At 49.2% G+C, this 22500-nt stretch overlaps 1 protein-coding gene across 3 annotated transcripts in view; it reads right to left on the bottom strand.

The window, feature by feature from the left end:
* Positions 1-7507: 7507 nt before the first annotated feature.
* Positions 7508-22500, bottom strand: part of LOC133138079 (polycomb protein SCMH1) — a 28006-nt gene continuing 13013 nt past the window's right edge. The window contains exons 9-17 of one of the 3 annotated variants that reach the window (XM_061256532.1): positions 16391-16632; positions 15524-15700; positions 14338-14464; positions 12778-12978; positions 11758-11925; positions 11377-11490; positions 10885-11040; positions 9244-9389; positions 7508-8675 (exon numbers count right to left, since the gene is read on the bottom strand). In XM_061256532.1, the coding sequence (XP_061112516.1) occupies positions 8547-8675; positions 9244-9389; positions 10885-11040; positions 11377-11490; positions 11758-11925; positions 12778-12978; positions 14338-14464; positions 15524-15700; positions 16391-16632 (1460 nt within the window). In that variant the 3' untranslated portion in view covers positions 7508-8546. The remainder of the gene's footprint in view (positions 8676-9243; positions 9390-10884; positions 11041-11376; positions 11491-11757; positions 11926-12777; positions 12979-14337; positions 14465-15523; positions 15701-16390; positions 16633-22500) is intronic. The other 2 variants (XM_061256540.1, XM_061256550.1) reach the window with 2 other exon arrangements.

The raw sequence follows: 22500 nt of genomic DNA, 5'->3' as shown, positions 1-22500 counted from the left end.
CAAATTAATATGTTCTCAGTATAACGCAGGCCTGGGTGGAATGCATAACTGTTTTCCGCAAAGAGCTTTGCACTTTTTTTGAGAGCCTTAGTGAGGTTACGATACACAAGCTCAGTAAAGCTCAGCAAAGTGTAGAAAAATATCAGAATCCAGAAACAATCACATATTTGCCTCAGGTCTGCAGCAATGCGAGGGACATTTTTACCTCTGCGGAGGAGTATATTGAAAGGGTGGGGGCGGTAAAATGCAAAGCAGGTATCCCAGGTAAGCAGTGTCCCAGGTACAAGCCCCGGCCTGTTGCACTTCTCTGGGACTTGTCCACCTGGGCCAGGAGTTTCCCAGGCCCGAAATGTTTGGGGGTTTATCGTAACTCATCCTCCCACGCTGAGATAAGGGGGCGGGGACGATATTACATGGAACTGATCTTGGCTTGTCGGATATTCTGAATCATCACAATCAAGGCATTTCATCAGTGACTACGAAGGAGAAAACGGCAGAGACCTCAGGACTCCAGTCTTGGGCGGAGACAAGTGGCTGCTGGTCTTCCGGCTGTTTGTGCTTCATCGAGCGAGACACTGGGGTCCCAGTCACGCACCTCAGGCACTAGGCTACAGGCTACCACCCTGTTTGGAAGGCCTGACACAGGGAGAACGGTTGGAGTTTGAGATTTTTGGGCGGCTGGAGTTTGAGGTACTCTGAAGTACCGTGACAGATCTAGAGATCGCCCACCGTTACATGCTCACTGCCACGCCACCAATCCACACCGCCGCCTCCAGGGAACGATGTGTGTTTACACAGCAATGTCAGCACAACACTGAGCAAGGCCCTTAACCCCACATTGATCCAGGGGGGATTGTTGCTAAGTCTAATCAACTGTGAGTCACTTTGGATGAAGCTAAATAATGTAAATTAATTCATAACTACTACTTAAAGCGCAATATTCTATATATATATATATATATATATAAAGAATCGGCTCAGTTACACACTCAGCAGATCCAGTGACCAGGAGTGTTCAGCATCACATCCACATCTATACCCTACACCCTACACCCCCCCAGCCCCTAGCCCCTCACCCCAGCCCGATCTTTGAAGCTGGATGGCCATAAATACTGCAGCCTCCAAAGCCTCGGCTTTGTTCCTCTGTGTAGCCTGCGCACACAGGTGAAGGTGTGTGTGCGTGTGTGTGTGTGTGTGTGTGTGTGTGTGTGTGTGTGAGAGAGAGAGAGAGAGAGAGAGTGTTACTGTGCATGTATGTGAGAGAGAGTGTGTATGTGCATGTGTGTGTGAGAGAGAGCGTGTATGTGTGTGTGTGTGAGATAGAGAGAGTGTGTGTGTGTGTGTGTGTGTGTGTGAGAGGGAGAGTCAGCCAGTCGCAGCAGGGGCAGATTACCTCACCCCCGGGCGGGGGTGGTTGGGTGGGGGTAGGGGCGGGGGCAGGGAGGGTGTTGGCCCTACGAGCTGCATGCATACCAGGGATAGCAGTGATTACCAGCTACTCACCACCCAGACAGTCTGCTGACTCCCAGAGCATTCTGGGAATTCTAGCATAGGTGTGCCGGTGTGGAAGACCCCCCTCCCTGACCCTCCCCTGTCCATCTGTCCGTCTGTCTGTCTGTCCTCTCCCTTACCATCTCTCTCCCTTTTTTTTTTTCCTATTTCTCTCTCTCTCTCTCTCTCTCTCTCGCTCTCTCTCTCTCTCAGACCTGTTGCCCCCCTGCCAGCATAAATCACGTTTCACCAGCGCCCCCCCCCTCCCCCCCCCTCGCCCGCCCTGCCTCCTCCTCCCCACTTCCCACGATTTGCGTGGCTGCCGTGACGTCGGACTTCCCACAATGCATCAGAAACGCATCAGCCCTCTCTCCGTGACATACTCCCGTTTCCCATGGCACACCGAGTCCTCGAGCGTGTTCCGAACAAGGCACTCTCCCTCGCTCAGAACTCTCCCTCTCTCTCCATCTCTCACGTACAGTATCTGTCTGTGTCTCTCCCATTCTTGTCCTCCTGCCATTCTCTGGCTGTAACTGCCTGAAGACAGAGGGCTCTGAATAAACACAGGTTAAAGAGCATTACTGAGCCGGGGGACGAGTGAGTGAATATGGGTCTGTGGATGGATCTTAATTACTGCGACATCATATCTAAAATACAAATTAATCCACCAAAAAAAACCTCCACTAAGCACAACAGATCACAGGACTACACATTCAGTGCAATCCTTCTGAAAAGAACAACAGAGAACGGAATAACATGCAGACCTGAAGATCTGCCACGTCTGTGACTGACGTGGCTCCACTCTTAACACTTGCCTGCACAAGGGCCTTTCCGGTTGTCGAATACACGTTTCCTCGATTCCTCCGTCCTCGTGCCCTTGCCTTGTGTCCTCCGTTTGGTGGAGCTAAGGAGCAGAAAGGACTCAAGGAAAGGATACAAGGGGGTAAAAAAGGATTCACTGGAATTATCCCAGCGAAGGAAGCTCTTGCCCCGGATTACCAAAGCGCTTAAAATAACACCTGATGGTGAAAAGAGAGCAGGGGGAAGTAGGAGTCAGATCTCCTCCAGGTCAGGCCGAGCGAGTGTTGAAGAGGAAGTAGGAAGTGATGGAAATGAGTGTGGAGAGGAGCGGGTGAGAGAGTGAGAGATACTCGGAGAGGAAGAAAGGTCTTTTCAGCAGGCCGACTCCAGGTTATGAGTTGTATGAGTATTTCTGCCAGCCTTCTGACACACTCGGCAAGGTCAGCAGCAGATCTGACAGACGCAGCTCTAACACAGACAGGGAAGCTGTCGTGAGGATGGGCACACACACACACACACACACACACACACACACACACACACACGCGCGCGCGCACACAGAGACAGACAAACACAGACAGACACACACGCACGCACACACACAGAAAGACAGACAGACGGACACACATGCACAGAAGACAGACAGACACACACAGACAGACACACACGCAGACAGAAAGTTAGACACACATATACACACACGCACACAGACTCGGTGAGAGAAAAACACACACGATGTCTCGCTCTTAACCGAGGAGAGAGGCGGTATCTGGTGGAGGATGTAAACCATTTTAAGAGCAGTTATTTTGGTCTCACTTTACAAGAAGGTTTCATGAATTGGCATTTTTATGAACTAAGGCAGTTGTTAACTAACTACTGCTGAGAAGTTCATCTGTACAGCTCTGTTAGTGTATTTGTACTTTATTAATTCATGTTCAACTACATTCATTTTTGCCAATTCATAGTAGAATGAAAAATCAGTTAATGTATTTGTCAATGGTTATCCTATGGTTTGCTGATGTATAAACATCATGCAGCAAATACTACGTTAGGTAGTCGTTAACAAATGCATTAACTGATAAAACATTTTTTTTTGTAATGCATTATACAAAATGCAACTATATTAGTTCATTCATGAACCTTATTGTCAGAATTCTGTGTTCTCTGCTCCATATAGAGATAACGTATCATCAGGCAAAAACAACTGAAATAATCAAAGAGTTTAAAAATCTGGGCCAAATGTCAACACTGTTCCTCCCCCATAAACTCAGGAAATTGAACATGAATCAGCCAATCAGCAAGAACTTCACACCTGTGTCACTGAATCATCAGCCAATTATTTTTTCAGCTAAATAACAAATTATTATTATTATTATTATTAATTAATTAATTCATTATCCTAACCCGCTTATCCTGAACAGGGTCGCAGGGGGGCTGGAGCCTATCCCAGCATACATTGGGTGAAAGGCAGGAATACACCCTGGACAGGTCGCCAGTCCATCGCAGGGCACACACACCATTCACTCACACACTCATACCTACGGGCATTATTACGTTTCACTGAATCAGCATCTTCAGCCAATCAGATCAGTTCGGCTCTCAAAATAACATCAAGCTGAGGAGAAGTGGGTAACATCTCTGAGAAACAAGATCAAAGAGACAACAAAAAACCGCTCAACAGCCACATGCCAACTTCTGTTCTTCACCTCAACAATTTATCTTAATAATCTATACGAGTTTTATGTCATTTATGTACAGAAGTACTTACCAAAATCTCCTTAATATAATTCTTAACTTCTCATTTTTAAAATAATAGTACAAATGTCAAGTTCATGCAGGGAATATTCCCCCTGCTCATGCAAAAAAAAAAAAAAAAGCGTCGAAAATGAAAGAGATTGAAATCTGAGCTTACTTGAAAAGTGCGTTTGTGAGTGAACGTCCCCGTCTGGACTGCTCGTGAATGCGTGGACATGGCGACCCGAATGAACAGGTGGTTTTTGGGGGATGTGTAACCTCGGGTTTTTTGGCTGGTCGGTCACTCGTGTAAACGGGCCCCAGAGGGGGCTGAACAGGGAGTTTTCACACCGTGTCAGCACTGCGATGGCGGCGCATTTCATGCCACAGACAGACATTCAGTGTGAGTAACATACACTGCAACATGTGTGTGTGAGTGTAGCAGTGTGTTATGTACCCATGAGTGCACCGGTATAGATGTTTCCATGTCTAGGTGCATGAATGTGCGCGTCATGACGACAAAATGAATAATAACCGGGAACATAAATGTTCTTCCAGTGAAAGCTCCTCGACTCGCTTTCCTGAACACACACACACACACACTCACACACTCAACCTCAGTCACACACACACACACACACTCACACACTCAACCTCAGTCACACACACTCACACACACACACACACACACACACTCAACCTTCATACCATGCACAACACACATGCAAACACACCCTTCATACAAACACAGTCAAACATACAGTAAATGGCAAATACTTGCACAAGCAAACGCACTCAAACTAAACTTCACACACTGTTAAGATGGAACGCAAACATGGAAAACGCACACAAACACATTGGCACACGCGTGCACATGCACACGCCAGCATACCCACACACAGACTCAATGGTACTGGCTTGCACAACTTCTCAGAAGTTCCCCCCTCTGTTTTCGTTGCAAGGAAGTGGTTTGAGTTCCAGTATTTTGTCCTCACTCACCCACACACACACACAAATACAAGGACCCCAACACAGACACTCACACACACACACATACATACACACACAAGGACCCCAACACAGACATGCGCACACTCACACACACACACACACACACACCCTGGAGCAGCCACACAGCTTCAGACAGACAGGAGGACGCTGTCTGCTCACGACTCACGACCAGCGAAAACAGAAACAGGAAGTTCGGCCCGCTCGGATTCCCTGGCGGGGGCCGTATGTGAAATCTGACATGCTGAACAGAAACAAACCCCGCACAACGAAAAGGGACACGCGTTCAGTTTGTCTGCAGGAGAGTAACCCGGTGACGTGTAACACTGCCCACGTGACAACCCCTGTGATTCTGTCACTGGCACCCTGTTGGTTGGAGTAAACACTGTTGTTCCTTGCCTGGGTTTTTTGGTTGATAGTAGTCATGCAAGATCAGGAACAGCCATGCTGATCCTTTATGCAGAACCCCCCCCCCAATTATAAACACAAGGAAACTAACATCATAACTGGTGTAATGTAATATAATAAGTTACTGAGCCGAGCAGAGCAAATATTACATCTTTGAAAACAGCATAAGTAACAGTTTCTAAATATGGTTTCCTTGTCAGTCACACATACACACACACACACACACACACACACACACACACACACACACACACACACACAAAGACACAGACACAGACACAGACATAGACACAGACATAGACACACAGACTCGGTGAGCAAGATTGACAGATACAGGGCCGCGGTGGCGCAACAGGCTAAGACGCAGCAGACTTGCGGTTGCAGTTCACTGCAGTTGCACACCGGGGACCGGGGTTCGATTCTCGGTCCTGCCAAAAGCCAAGTTTGGCCGGCTCACGTGGAGCGGCATAATAGGCTCGCCGCTCCAGAGGGAGGCCCTTGGCAGGGTTAGCTGATCGCCGTAGAATAAGCGCCTTGGACGCCTTGGAACCACGGACACGATTAGAGAGATGAGACGTCAAATTGAATTACATGGGGTACAATTGGCTACTAAATTGGGAGAAAAAGGGAAAAATCTGAAATAAAAAAAGATTGACAGATACAATCACATACTGAGTGGGGACAGACATAGACAGACTTTGTGAGTGACACACACAGACACATACATACACACACACAGACTTGGTGAGTGAGTGGTGCACTGCAGACAGACAGACAGACACACACACACACTCGATGAGTGACACAGACACACACACACACACAGACTCGGTGAGTGACACACAGACACACACACACACACACTCGGTGGGTGAGTGACACACACACACACACACACACTGCAGACGATGTGCAGGCTCCTGAGAGTGATGTAATATTCAGGCCCCTCCTGACTCAGCGCTGAGTGGCAGAAGCTGCTCTACCCTTCCGCTGAGTGGCTCTTCCTCAATCCCAGCATGCAGCACTCCTGGAGCTCTGCTGCCCTCTGGTGGCCACAGCCGAGGAAAATGCCACCAGTACTTTCCTTCCCTTAGTGACCACTGGCAGACAGTGGCTTTTTGAACTAGTGAACAGCGACAGATTCACAAACCACATTAGTGACATAGCTACAGACAGACTTGATAGGAAATTGATAGAAAATTTTCCCAGTTAATAGATCACCGTAACTGTTGCCAGTCCGACCCCATTTGAGAGTTCTCTACGTCACACGCATGCTATTTTTTTTTGGGGGGTGGGGGGGGGGGTTTGGCCTGGTGTTAGCTGCCACTGCTACTCTGCAAAGCGTCTCGGTGACAATCTTCGTCTAAAAAGCGAATTCAGAATTGAAAACATCGAATAGAAATACATGAAAAACTGCCTATGGCTGGCCGAGCTGAACCCGCAGGCCGACCTGCTGTTTGTGGTCTTAGAGGCAGCAGCCGCCCTCCTGGCGTCCCTGAGGGAAGGAGGACCCTGGGGGGGGGGGGGGGGGGGGGCGAGTCTGCTGGTTTACCTGCGGCCCACAGGTGTGCTTCAACAGCTCTGCGCTCACCTGCCCCACCCCCTCCTCCCCCTCACCTGTCGCAAGCTTCCCAGCCTGCCTCTCACCCTGCGACCTAATCATCACCTGATTTAAATGAATGAAAAGCTGTTCTTGTCCCTCCCCACCGCAGCTGGTGGAGTGTTCTGGCACAAAATGGCCGCCGTTGCATCACCCAGGCGGGTGCAGCACACTGGTGGTGGTTGAGGCGAGTTTCCCCCTCGTCACTGTAAAGGGCTCTTAGTGTGAGCACAGCAACAAGGGCGGCCTGTAGCGTAGTGGTTTAGGTAAAGGACTGGGACACGCAAGGTCGGTGGTTCTAATCCCGGTGTAGCCACAATAAGATCCACACGCACAGCCGTTGGGCCCTTGAGCAAGGCCCAATGGTCAAAACACTCACCTTCAGCAATTAAACACACATTCAACTACATAACTCACTCAAGCAGGTACTACACAAAAAAAAAAAGAAAACTGTCGCCATAAGGATTTGAGTATTTGACAACATAATTTGCCTTTTATTGAACTGTATTTTTTTTTTTTTTTTAAGATAATGCTTTGAATGTATGTCCTCTAGTAATATCGTATAAAAAAATAAAAAAAGTACAAATAACGACAAAGACGATACAGAGACACGGTAATTATACACGAGGAGGAGCGGCGGTGTGTTAGCGGTCCGAGACGGAGTGCGCACGGCGATAAAGTGTGGTGTGTGAGCGGGCGTCTCCGAGCGAGACACACAGTCAGTACGGAGGCCGAACCGGCAAGTTATTACAAAAAAAAATAGTGTTTCTCAGCTGATGGTTTCCATGGTAACAGTCTCTTGGAACACTTCCCCCTCCAACCGAAAGGGATATGAACTGGAGCATAATTTTTGTGGGTAAAAAAAAAATAAAATAAAAATAGATGACATTTTTCTTAAAAGTTAATAAAACACCGGCCCCGAAAAATGGCCATTGTGGTCCAAAACGGCTGTACAAAATGAGTCTTTCTTTCTTTCTTTCTTCTCTCTCAGGACCCCATTTGAAATGTACCGGAGTGAAACAGAAGATAACCTTTGAAAGGCTGTTAAAAGACTACAGTTCCCATGATGCTGCTGGGTTGTGTGGGCAAGTGCTACAAAACGGAAGTGGGGGGGGGGTTGCCGAGGGGGTTGTGGGCGACTGGCAGTGTGACCTCTGACCCCAAGTCATGGCTATAGGTGCTACAAATGAGAGCATCGGAGGCATCGGTTGCCCAGGAGATGTGCGTTATAATTGGGTGTGAGAGTCTGGGGTTGAGGGTTGGGTGAGGGTTGGGGTCTCAGGGGCGGGTCAGGGTTGGGGTCGGGGTTGGGGCTGGGGTCAGGGTTGGGGTTGGAGGTCCTCTCTCAGGGTTGGGGTCTCAGGGGCGGGTCAGGGTTGGGGTTGGGGTCAGGGCTGGGGTCAGGGTTGGGGTTGGAGGTCCTCTCTCAGGGTTGGGGTTAGGTTTGGAGGGGCTCTCTCAGGGTCAGGGTCAGGGTTGGAGGTCCTCTCTCAGGGTTGGGGTCTCAGGGCCGGGCCCCCTGCTTCAGTCTGTCGATGTGGAAGGTGAGTTTGAGGGCGGGGCCAAGCTTCAGGCCCATGTACTTCATCATCATGTCGCTACGCAGCAAGAGGAGGGCCTTCCCATCAATCTCCTGAGAGAGAGAGAGAGAGAGAGAGAGAGAGAGACATTAACAATGTACTGAGAGAGAGAGAGAGAGAGAGAGAGAGAGACGGGGGTTACACACACACACAGGGGTTTATACCCACACACACACACACACACACACACACACACACACACACACACACACACACAGAGGGAGAGAGGGGTTACACACATGCACACGCACACACAGGTTTACACACACACACACACACACACACAGAGGGAGAAAGGGGTTACGGCACACGCACACACAGGTTTACACACACACAGTACCACAGCCAGCCAGCAGGGGTCAGCACCTCCACCCATTATCTATTTCTTTTCACACCCATTCGCTGTTGCACATGCAGAAGCTGCTCTCAATTCAATCAAAGGAACTAAAACTGAATTCAACAGTGTAAAATAATTTAGCACAGAACATCACAGGATATCTACATGTTAATGAGAAAATCAGCACATGCACAGTGAACTAGGTACAGCGTTTCACTGGGAGGGGGTTGGGACGGGGGGGTAGCGTTTCACTGGGAGGGGGTTGGGACAGGGGGGTAGCGTACGTGTTTGCGGAACAGGTCGGCGTGGGAGCCCAGCTGGGGGTCGATGTCCCGGATGTACTGCATCACCTCCTCCACCGTCCACAGGTTGGGGTCCAGGGGCCCGGGGGGCCGCGGGCTGTCCCGGGACGGCACGAACCGCTCGGACCCTGCAGCGGGTCCCAACGGCTTTTAACAACTCAGAGCTAAACGTTTTTAACAACTCAGAGCTAAACGTTTTTAACAACTCAGAGCTAAACGTTTTTAACAACTCAGAGCTAAACGTTTTTAACAACTTATAGAGCTAAACGTTTTTAACAACTCAGAGCTAAACGTTTTTAACAACTCATAGAGCTAAACGTTTTTAACAACTCAGAGCTAAACGTTTTTAACAACTCAGAGCTAAACGTTTTTAACAACTCATAGAGCTAAACGTTTTTAACAACTCAGAGCTAAACGTTTTTAACAACTCAGAGCTAAACGTTTTTAACAACTCAGAGCTAAACGTTTCTAACAACTTACAGAGCTAAACTTTTTAACAACTCAGAGCTAAACGTTTCTAACAACTTACAGAGCTAAACGTTTCTAACAACTTACAGAGCTAAACGTTTTTAACAACTTACAGAGCTAAACGTTTTTAACAACTCACAGAGCTAAACGTTGTTAACAACTCACAGAGCTAAACGTTTTTAACAACTCACAGAGCTAAACGTTTTTAACAACTTATAGAGCTAAACGTTTTTAACAACTCACAGAGCTAAACGTTTTTAACAACTCACAGAGCTAAACGTTTTTAACAACTCACAGAGCTAAACGTTTTTAACAACTTATAGAGCTAAACGTTTTTAACAACTTACAGAGCTAAACGTTTTTAACAACTAATAGAGCTAAACGTTTTTAACAACTTATAGAGCTAAACGTTTTTAACAACTCAGAGCTAAACGTTTTTAACAACTTATAGAGCTAAACGTTTTTAACAACTTATAGAGCTAAACGTTTTTAACAACTCATAGAGCTAAACGTTTTTAACAACTCATAGAGCTAAACGTTTTTAACAACTCAGAGCTAAACGTTTCTAACAACTCAGAGCTAAACGCTTTTAACAACTTACAGAGCTAAACGTTTTTAACAACTAACAACTTAGAGCTAAATGTTTTTAACAACTTACAGAGCTGACAGTTTTTAACAACTTATAGAGACATGATTTTTAACAACATATATAGCAAATGGTTTTAAGCAATGTACGAGCGAATTACTTTTAACAACGTATAAAGCTAATGATTTTTAATGATGTATAAAGCTGATGATTGAAAAAAACATATCCAGCTAACGGTTTCTAACAACCTTTAATTAACAACCTTTCGAGTCATCAACTTACAGAGCTAAACGTTTTTAACAAAGTATTGAGCTAACAGTTTTTAACAAGATATAAAGCTAACGGTTTGATAACAGCTTTTAACGATGTGTAGAGCTAACGGTTTTTAACAACGTATACCGCTAACAGTTTTTAACAATGTACAGACCTAACCGTTTTTAACAACGTATAAAGCTAACAGCTTGCTAAAACGGCACGCTAACAGCTCGTAACCTGATGTTAATTTACACAGAGGGATATTTAGCTTCATATATTATAATGTGTTATCATATACCCCCCCCCCCCCTTACCCGCGGAGCCGAGGCGGAGCAGCTTTCCGGGGGGGCTCCCGCTCTGGGACAGGGAGCGGAGGGCCAGGCTCCGGCCCAGCGCCCCGGGGCTCAGCGGGGAGGGGTCCAGGTGCTCCGCCCCGCCCCCGACACCGTTCTCCAATAGGAAGGGCTCGCCTGCAGGGGGGAGGATACACAGCGCTGGAACCTCACTGGCTCTCGTTGGCAAGCCGCTGGAGGAACTGGCTCTGATTGGCTAGCTGCTGAAGGTACTGTCCTTTCATTGGCTATCTGACGAAGGCACGCACTCTCATTGGCTAGCGTGAGTGTGTGTGTGTGTGTGCGTGTATGTGTGTGAGTATGTGTGTGAGTTTATGTGTGTGTGTGAGTGCATGCGTGCGTGTGTGTGCGTTTATGTGTGTGTGCGTGTGTGTATGAGTGTGTGTGTGTGTGTGTGAGAGAGCGTGTGTGTGTGTGTGTGTGTGTGTGCGCGCACGAGAGTACGGGGCGTACCTTCTGAGGAGTGGCGGGGGGTTTTGATCACTTTGTGGAGGGGGGCGCTGTAGGACTCCTGCAGGTAACGCTTGGTACCCCTGCCTGGCCCGGCCTCCCCATAACCTCTCCTGTCTGCAGGAAACACAGCTATGAGCACACACACACACACACACACACACACACACACACACACACACACACACACACAACCTCTCCTGTCTGCAGGAAACACAGATATCAGTACACACAGACACACACAGACACACAGACACACACACACACACACACACACACACACACTCACACATAACCTCTCCTGTCTGCAGGAAACACAGCTATGAGTACACACACACACAGTCTCTGTGGGCGGGGCCTGTGTCCGTGTGGGCGGAGCCTGACCTGAGTAGGCGTGGCCGTCGTAGTGCAGCCCGCGCAGGGGGGTGGGCTGGCTGCCGAACAGCGTGTCGCTGTGCAGGGTGTGGCAGAGCTTCTCCAGGAAGCGCAGCACGTACGTCACGCTGTTCACCGCCGGGAGCGTCAGCGTGTGGTGCTGCTGGTCGAAGTACGCTGCCAATCACAGAGCAGAGAGAGACGTGGTCACGCCCACAACCCACTATTCACCCGTTTAGTGAGTAAATACCAGCTACGTGTGACATTAAGACAACTATTTTCATTTCAGTGGGAAGTACAATTTAAAGTCAGTAAGTACCAAGAAACAAAATTGTGAAGTATGATGAACATATTTTTTACAGCCTATTCCGTAGTACTTGCTGATGAAATCAAAATGGTTACCTAATAACTACACATAAGTAGCTGGGGTGATCTAAATTAAGGACTACGTTTCCCAGAGTGCAGTGCTGACCTGAGATGACCTCCCTGGTGTGTCCCGAGTATGTATGTGGGGTTGGTGGGAGGGTATTATTAATGACTACATTTCCCAGAGTGCAGTACTGACCCAAGATTACCTCCCTGGTGTGTCCCGAGTATGTATGTGGGGTTGGTGGGAGGGTATTATTAATGACTACATTACCCAGAGTGCAGTACTGGCCCAAGATGACCTCCCTGGTGTGTCCGAGTACGTATGTGGGTTTGGTGGGAGGGTATTGTTAATGACTACATTTCCCAGAGTGCAGTGCTGACCCGAGATGACCTCCCTGGGGTGTCTGAGTACGTGCGCGGGGTTAGCGGGAGGGCATTGTTAACGACTACATTCCCCAGAGTGCAGTGCTGACCCGAGATGACCTCCCTGGTGTGTCCCGAGTATGTATGTGGGGTTGGTGGGAGGGTAATATTAATGACTACATTCCCCAGAGTGCAGTGCTGACCCGAGATGACCTCCCTGGTGTGTCTGAGTAACGTGCGCGGGGTTAGCGGGGAGGACATTGTTAATGACTACATTTCCCAGCATGCCGTGCTGACCTGAGATGACCTCACCGCCGTGGCTGGGCTTCAGGCAGGAGAAGACGGTGCTCTGGTTGTGGGCGCAGTCCAGGCAGGCCTGAACGCACTGCTGCAGCACCGAGCAGGCCCGGCCCGGCCCAAAGTGGTCCGGCAGCTGCTGCAGCCGGCGAGGGTCCAGGTGTGGCCCCACCTTGCAGAACTTATTCAGGTACACACACACTGCGACAGGAAACAAGAGAGGGGACCGGTTAAACTGGTACACACACACTGCGACAGGACACAGAAAGGGGACCGGTTAAACTGGTACACACACACACACTGCGACAGGAAACAGAGAGGAGACCGGTTAAACTGGTACACACACACTGCGACAGGAAACAGAGAGGGGACCGGTTAAACATGTATGTACACACACACACACACACACACACACACACACACACAGTGACAGGAAACAGAGAGGGGACCGGTTAAACAGTGGAACCTTTACACAGTAGTCACATTCCGCAGGGATACCATTAATAAGCGCACTCCACAGGCCGAAATCAGATTTCAGTACTCTTCCATCTCTCCGGATTACATCACCTATCATCCCTCTCTCTCCCTCCCTCCCTCCCTCTCGGTCGCCAGTTCACGAGCAGAACCCCCCTCCTCGTGGACAAACTCATCATTCAACGTTTTTCAGAAAAGCTGCCAACAGCAGTGAAGAGCTCCAGCTGCTCCTCCCCCCGCGGGCCACAGAGAGACAGCCGCTGGGATCAGGAGCAGAGCCGCACAGAAGCTGCAAGCGGTCTGAATTAAGATGCTCCGCACACCGCTCCATACGTCCGCAAGTTGATCACGGATTCTGAAGCACTGGCTTTCGGGAGAAGACACATTTTCCTGGCAGATCTCGCGTGCGGAAAATCTGCCACAAGAGTGACCGAGAGAGACGTCAGTTGGAAGATATTTGGAAATGACTGGGTTTAAAACCTAGCCAAGAGCAAAAAAAAAAAGATGAAGTAAACACGCTGGCTAAAACAGTCGAAATGAGGGCTGTGGATTTAACTCTAACTGCCATTTGCTTTATGAAGGCGGGGTTGCATCAGGAGGGAACATGCACGGTATACAAGAGCTCAGTATCTCACACAAAACTCGCCAAATGCCTGAAAAATAACCCTAAATAACTGAATGAAAATGAATATGAAAAAAATTAAATAATTGTCAACACTTGAATCATTGGCAAATCCAGTATAACAACCGGCAAACTATGAAATTAACTATAACTATAATAAAGTAAAGGAACAAGCTGCTTATCTGCTTCTCCATCATCAGCTGACAGCGCGGCTATTTGCAAACAGACACGCGCCAGGCAGCACGGATCAAACACCTATCCAAACACCAGGCAGCACGGATCAAACGCCTATCCAAACACCAGGCAGCACGGATCAAACGCCTATCCAAACACCAGGCAGCACGGATCAAACGCCTATCCAAACACCAGGCAGCACGGATCAAACACCTATCCAAACAGCAGGCAGCACGAATCAAACACCTATCCAAACAGCAGCGAGCCCATCTGAGCCAGGCTGCAGTTACCTGTGGGGGCCTGCAGGGCGGTGCTGGGGATGGTGGCGTTGTCCAGGGGCACAGTGCTGGTGTCGGGTTCGGGGGTGCTGCTCGTGGGCGAGGTGGGCACAGGGTTGGGTACCACCTTCGGTTTTCTCTGCGGGGGGGGCACAGTCAGCACAACACAGCCAAGAGAAACCACCGCAACACAGTCAAACCCAACACAGGCTAGAGAAACCATCACAACACAATCAAACCCAACACAGCACCACAACAGTCAAACCCAACACAGGCTAGAGAAACCACAACACAGTCAAACCCAACACAGGCAAGAGAAACCATCACAACACAGGCAAACCCAACACAGGCAAGAGAAACCACCACAACTCAACCCAACACAGGCAAGAGAAACCACCACAACACTCAACCCAACATAGGCAAGAGAAATCACCACAACACAGTCAAACCCAACACAGGCAAGAGAAACCACCACAACACTCAACCCAACACAGGCAAGAGAAACTACAACACTCAACCCAACACAGGCAAGAGAAACCACAACACTCAACCCAACACAGGCAAGAGAAACCATCACAACACAGTCAAACCCAACACAGGTAAGAGAAACCACCACAACACTCAACCCAACACAGGCAAGAGAAACTACCACAACACTCAACCCAACACAGGCAAGAGAAACTACCACAACACTCAACCAAACACAGGCAAGAGAAATCACCACAACACAGTCAAACCCAACACAGGCAAGAGAAACTACCACAACACTCAACCAAACACAGGCAAGAGAAACCACCACAACACTCAACCCAACACAGGCAAGAGAAACCACCACAACACAATCAACCCCAACACAGGCTAGATAAACCATCACAACACAGTCAAACAGTCACCAGCACAAAGGTTATTTTAACCATGTTCCTTTGATTCTTCTTGTATTTTTCTTCTACTTTTGCTTTCATGGTTATGTTTCACATCATGAAATGATGAGTTTCGAATTTAGCTCCACTTTTAAAGAAGTGGAGCACTTAAACGTAAAAAATCCAGAACGAAAAGTGAACGTGTGCGAGCAGGATGCGTTCTCAGCGTGGAAAATCCAAAAGCTCCAAGATGAACCCAGCGACACAGCGCTCCGGGCCTGGAGGAAAGAGCTGGCATGAGGGGGAGACAGCGCCCCCGTGTGGACGGGAGGAGTCACCTTGCTGCCCGGTTTGGGTCCTCTCTTCTTTGGGATTTTGACGGGCTCTCCCTGGGGGGGCGGGGCCCCCGCCCTCTGAGCCCAGCTGGCCGGCAGGCGGCCCCGGGGCCTGGTGACGGGACGGCCCGGCCCCGAAATGGCCCCCTCCAACCAGGCCGTCCGCTTCGTCCAGCTCAGCTGCGGGAACCAATCACAGGACACCGAGTAAATGGGGGAGCCAATCGGAGGACACCGAGTAACTGGAGGAGCCAATCACAGAGCAAATAGTGGCCCGATCACAGAACAATTAACAAATGTGGTAACCCAATCACAGAACAATGAGCAACTGGGGGAACCAATCACATAACAGCGGGGTATTATGACACAGTGGGCGGGGCTTCAGTTACAGAGCGGAAGAGACCATTCGGCCCGACGGGGCTTGACTTCTCCACGGAGCCTCAGAACTAATCGGTTTATTGTTCCTACGTAACTGTGTATCATTCTATTGCATTGTGCTGTATAAAAACAGTTTCAGATACAATCCATTGTCAGATTAATCAAATAGGCCCTAATCCTTATCTTTGTTGTACAGGCAGAACTTGTCCCTGGTTACGGGGATGCTGTACGTCACTCAGGATAAGAGCGTCAGCCAAACGCCAATAACGTAACGTAATGTAATGTATCCTATTCAACTCGGTACTGTAGTTCCTGACCTTATCACTCATCGCATTCTATGTGAAGTGTGCCTCATCCGACATGTTCTGTAGTTTGTTCTAATGACCTTTTTTTTTTTTTAACTCCGCTTTCAAAAAATAAATCTGCAAAATGAAATGCGATGTGACATAATGTAATGAGCGCGGCGGACACGAGAGGGCTGAACGCTCGCACCTTGCTGCCTGGCTTGGGGCCCCTCTTGCGGGGGATTTTGACGGGCTCCAGGCCCTTGGCTGGCTGCGGGGCCGGGGCCCCTGCGGCGTTGGGGCCCTTGGAGGCCCAGTGGCCCGGCAGCTTGGCTTTCCTGCGGCCCGGTTTGCGCCGGCGCTGCCCGGGGGGTTTACCGGGCCCCGGGTGCGGCCCCGTCCCCTCCACCGCCGCGTCCACGAGGGCCCCCGGCGTCTTCGGCAAAACCGCTGCAGAGAGAGACCAGCATGAGAGAGACCGGAGTCAGAGAGACCAGCGTGAGAGAGACCGGAGTCAGAGAGACCAGCGTGAGAGAGACCGGAGTCAGAGAGACCAGCGTGAGAGAGACCGGAGTCAGAGAGACCAGCGTGAGAGAGACCGGAGTCAGAGAGACCGGCGTGAGAGAGACCGGAGTCAGAGAGACCAGCGTGAGAGAGACCGGAGTCAGAGAGACCAGCGTGAGAGAGACCGGAGTCAGAGAGACCGGAGTCAGAGAGACCGGAGTCAGAGAGACCAGCGTGAGAGAGACCGGAGTCAGAGAGACCGGAGTCAGAGAGACCAGCGTGAGAGAGACCGGAGTCAGAGAGAACGGAGTCAGAGAGACCGGAGTCAGAGAGACCAGCGTGAGAGAGACCGGAGTCAGAGAGACCGGAGTCAGAGAGACCGGAGTCAGAGAGACCAGCGTGAGAGAGAGACCAGCGTGAGAGACCGGAGTCAGAGAGACCAGCGTGAGAGAGACCAGCGTGAGAGAGACCAGCGTGAGAGAGACCGGACATAACGAACATAACAACAGCATATAGCATAACATAACACAACACAACAATAGAAAATAACATAACACATAACATGACACAACACAACAATAGAAAATAACATAACACATAACATGACACAACACAACGTAATGACGAGACCAGGTCACTGAGCCCGGCTCTCCTTTTCCCACAACAAGCTAAATGTTCCTTCCTAAAAGCTAAATAGTATCGAGCACCATATCAAGCCTGGTCTTGAATGCCCCCAGTGTCTCTGCCTCCACGACATGTCCTGGCAAGCTATTCCACGTAGTGACCAATCAGGAAGGGGGGTGGGGGGGGGGTTAAATGTCACACTGGAGGCAACAGATGAAGCGTCTCATTGAACCCCTCAGCCCACACCCCCCTGTATGAGACAGGACAAAAAGGCAAAACGAGAAGTCAAAACAATGGGCTGAATGAACAGAGACAGAGGTAGCATCAAATGCAGATTGTAACGCGGGAACAGACAGACAGACAGACAGACTCATGGGACTACAGGGACAGAGCTGCTCAGTGAGAGAGACGTTTGTTTTGCCTGGTTATGACCCCGGCTTTCAGTCTAGGAACAAAGACAAGCCTGTACTATGCACACTGAGTGCCTGTGTCTCTTGTGAGATGTGTTAACAGTTAATGAAGCCCCTATTACACACTCTGTGCTGGTGTGTTTGTGAGACGTGTTAACAGTGCATCAACCCTGTATTACACACACACTTTGCACCTGTCTCTGTGCACTGTGTTGCTAACCGTTAATAAATCCTGTATTAGACACAGACTAGCTGTGTCTCTGAGGTGTTACTAACCGTTTATAATGCCAGTATTAAACACCCTGTCACTGTGAGCTGTGTTATTGACAGGTGATAAGCCCCATATTACAAACACTGTGCCTGTATTTCTATGCACTTTAATAACACTTGTAATTGTAAAGTTTATAAACCTGCATTAAACAGCGTGCTTGTGTCTCTGTGAGCAGTTAATATAAGTTTACAGTGCCTCTTACACACGGTGCTTGTATCTGTTATTAACAGTTTATAAATCTGTATTACACACTGCGTCTCTGATCGGTGTTAAATGTCTATAACGGCTCTATTAAAAATACGGTTCAAAGAGACATTGTGTGTGTAATAGAGGCACAGTGATCAAAGACAGCAGGTGTAACAGTTTATAACGCCTCTCTTACATAGTGTCTTTAGCAGTGTTATTAACAGTTTATAAGGCTTGTATTACAGACACTGAGCCTGCGCATCTATGAGCTGCGTCATTAACAGTTTATAAAGCCTGTATTAGAACTGTAGCAGGGCCTTGTGATGGAAGTTGAAATAACGAAGTTATAAAGGGAGAGATAATAATGGCAGTTAAACAAATCCACTGCACAACACTACATCCGCCTCACACACTGCTTATATATATAGACACACACACACACACACACAGACCGCTTCTACACAGGCACACACATGCGCGCGCACACACACACACACACACACACACACACACACACACACACACACACAACCACAGCTGTGGCTTATACACAGGCACACACACATACAAGCATGCATGCACATAACCACATCCAAAATAACAGGAACTGCACACGTATGCCTTCAGTACCTTAAGGGCCCTTTTGCTGAACTAACAAACAGAGAACCGAGTTTGACAGTGACACGCACGCCCACACGCACCACCCCCATTCGGACACACATGCACACCCACACACACACACACCGGGCCCCATTCGGACACACACACGCACACCCACACGCACACACACAAGCACACACGGGGCCCCATTCGGACACACACACATGCACACCCACACACACACACACCAGGCCCCATTCGGACACACACGCACACCCACACACACACACACACACACACACACACCGAGCCCCATTCGGACACACACACATGCACACCCACACACACACACCGGGCCCCATTCGGACACACACACACACCCACCCACACACACACACACACACACACACACCGGGCCCCATTCGGACACACACACACGCACACCCACACACACACACACACGATGGAAATCCCCTCACACGGATGTTTCAACACACCGCACAGTTGGCCCAGACGTGACAGAGAAAGTCGAAGCGTGTCGTGAAAACAGACTGCGCCCTTAAAAGCAGAGCTATTTTAAACCCCCACCCAGCCAGCCCTGAGACCAGACCCTTAACACCCAACGCCCTGCAGTCCTCTCTGCGAGGCGGGACAGAACCGGTCAGCCAGGCCCTGCCGTCGACCGTACGCCAGCGGCACGCAGCCTGACAGAAATGCTCCCGCACCACTGTCCCATTACGCTACACGAGAGCCGTTCAGCAAACCACAGCCACTTAAAGGGCCACACACATCAGCCTGGTCGTCCTGATTTCAGTGTCTACTGCTCCCACAAAACAGACGTTTCTGACCCTAACCCCTCCGCTTTCTGCGTAAACAGCAGGAAGCAACGTCGTACGACAATTATGCGGAGACGTGGAGAAATCGTTGTACAAACAGCTTCGTGAAATGGGAGCTAGACCCTTAAAAAACATGCATATTTCAAGCAGAGTTGCAATTGCTTCACTCGAGTCAGAATGGAACACACATCCAGAGCTCCAGGAAGGTATCAAAAAATCAAAAACAGGAAAAACGTGCGTGTGGGCCTTTAGACAGCTGACATTCCTTACAGTAAACTCATTAGCAACATCTGGAGTAACTGAGGCACATCAGGGTAAGCAGCAGAGCAGAAGCAGAGGGAAATATAGGCTGGGAGCGTTCGGCTAAACGTAGCGTAGCGTTGGGGTACAGTACGAGGCACCAGATAAACGTAGCGTAGCATTATGGTACAGTACGAGGCACCAGCTAAACATAGCATAGCGTTATGGTACAGAACGAGGCACCAGCTAAATGTAGTGTAGCGTAGCATTACAGTAAAAGGCACAAGCTAAACGTAGCATAGCCTAGCATTACAGTACAAGGCACCAGCAAAACGTAGCGTAGCGTTATGGTACAGTATGTGGCACCAGCTAAACGTAGCATAGCGTTATGGTACAGTATGTGGCACCAGCTAAATGTAGCGTAGTGTAGCATTACAGTACAAGGCACCAGCTAAATGTAACATAGCGTAACATTACAGTACAAGGCACCAGCTAAGCGTAGCATAGCATTACAGTACAAGGCACCAGCTAAACGTAGCGTAGCATTACAGTATACGGCACCAGCTAAACATAGCATAGCGTTACGATACAGTATGTGGCACCAGCTAAATGTAGCGTAGCGTAGCATTACAGTACAAGGCAACAGCTAAACGTAGCATAGCGTAGCATTACAGTACAAGGCACCAGCTAAACGTAGCATAGCGTTATGGTACAGTATATGGCACCAGCCAAATGTAGCGTAGCGTTATGGTACAGTACAAGGCACCAGCTAAACGTAGCATAGCATAGCATAGCATTACAGTACAAGGCACCAGCTAAACATAGCATAGCATTACCGTACAAGGCACCAGCTAAACGTAACGTAGCATTACAGTACAAAGCACCAGCTAAATGTAGCGTAGCATTACAGTACAAGGCACCAGCTAAACATAGTGTAGCGTTATGGTACAGTATGTGGCACCAGCTAAACGTAGCGTAGCGTTACGGTACAGTACAAGGCACTGGCTAAACGTAGCGTAGCATTACAGTACAAAGCACCAGCTAAATGTAGCGTAGCATTACAGTACAAGGCACCAGCTAAACATAGCGTAGCATTATGGTACAGTATGTTGCACCAGCTAAACGTACCGTAGCGTTACGGTACAGTACAAGGCACCGGCTAAACGTAGCATAGCGTAGCATTACAGTACAAGGCACCAGCTAAACGTAGCGTTGAGGTGCCAGAAGAACTGCTCGCTAAACGCAGTGTACCGTTACAGCACAGGAATTGGATTCGGCCAAATATAGCGTAGAGTTACTGTCCAGTGAATGGGCACGTAGTTTATTTAACGTACCGTTACAATACAGGAAGGTGCACCAGCTAAACATAGCAGAGAATTACAGTACAGAAATAGCAGCCGGCTACAGTACTGGAAGGTGCGCTGGCTAACCGTAGCTTAGCGACGGGAAAGGAAGACTCACCGGGGCACGCAGAGAGACTGGGCAGCCGACAGAACTTCCTGGACGACAGGAAGCTGGAATCGTCACGAAAACAACGTGTCTCTGTGCAGATGCGGGCGGGCAGACGGACGGACGGACGGACGGAGACACGGCAGACAGACCGCGTCAGAGGCAGCCGGTGGTGTGTGTGTGTGTCTGTGTGTGCGTCTGTGTGTGTGTGTTCACTTCCTTCCTTCCTCTCTAAGTTTCGATAACGTGCGCTCTATCTACAAGCATCACGCGAGCTTGGAGAGGAACAGGAAGTGTCCAGATGGCACTTGGGGGGGGAGGGGTCAAGCAGGGGGCCTGGACCACCCCTGAGGCACTGCACTGTAACAGTTCAGAGGCAGTTCGGGGGAACTTGGCTTGTACGGTTGCTGGTTCGATTCCTGTCTGTGTAACGTCCTTAACCTAACCTTGAGTGAAACATGTGAATGAGCTGTGTACACGTTTTTCACGTTTTGTCTCTGCAACTTGCCAACATGTAAACGCACGCCGCCTCCACTTTCCCAGGGCACACATTCACAAAGCCAAATCCTTTCACAGAACGATAAGGTCAGATAAGGCCACACACACACACACACACACACACACACACACACACACACACACACACACACACACACACACACACACACACACACACACACACACACACACACACACACACACACACACACACACACACACACACACACACACACACACACACACACACGGAAATGCACAGATGCCAAGATAAACAGAGCTAGACTTTCACACCTGCACATACACACATGCACTGACGCACACACACACATGCACAAACTACCAAACACAGACACACACGCACATTCATGCACAAACACACATTGTATAAACAAACGCACGCACGCACACATACTCACACACACACACTCTCACACACACACATACACACACACACACACAGCTTACCCTGGAGTTGGAGCCTCACACAGCAAGCTGCTCGTTGGCCGGGTCTGAAACTCCTTGTCGCCTCTCTCCTCTTTCCCACACTCTCTCTCTTCACTTTCTTTCTCTCTCTCCTCTCTGCTCCCTCCTTTCCTCAGAGAAAAGTGTCCCTCTCAGCACAGGATCCACTTCACTGTCCTTTCAGTCTCTTCTCCTGTATGGTCCCTCCCTCTCTCTCTCCCTCCCTCTCCCTCTC

This window comes from Conger conger, chromosome 1 (assembly GCF_963514075.1).
Source record: "Conger conger chromosome 1, fConCon1.1, whole genome shotgun sequence".
NCBI classification, from domain to species: domain Eukaryota; kingdom Metazoa; phylum Chordata; class Actinopteri; order Anguilliformes; family Congridae; genus Conger; species Conger conger.
The sequence above is the reverse complement of the archived record's forward strand: the minus strand, read 5'-3'. Positions and strand labels throughout refer to the sequence as shown.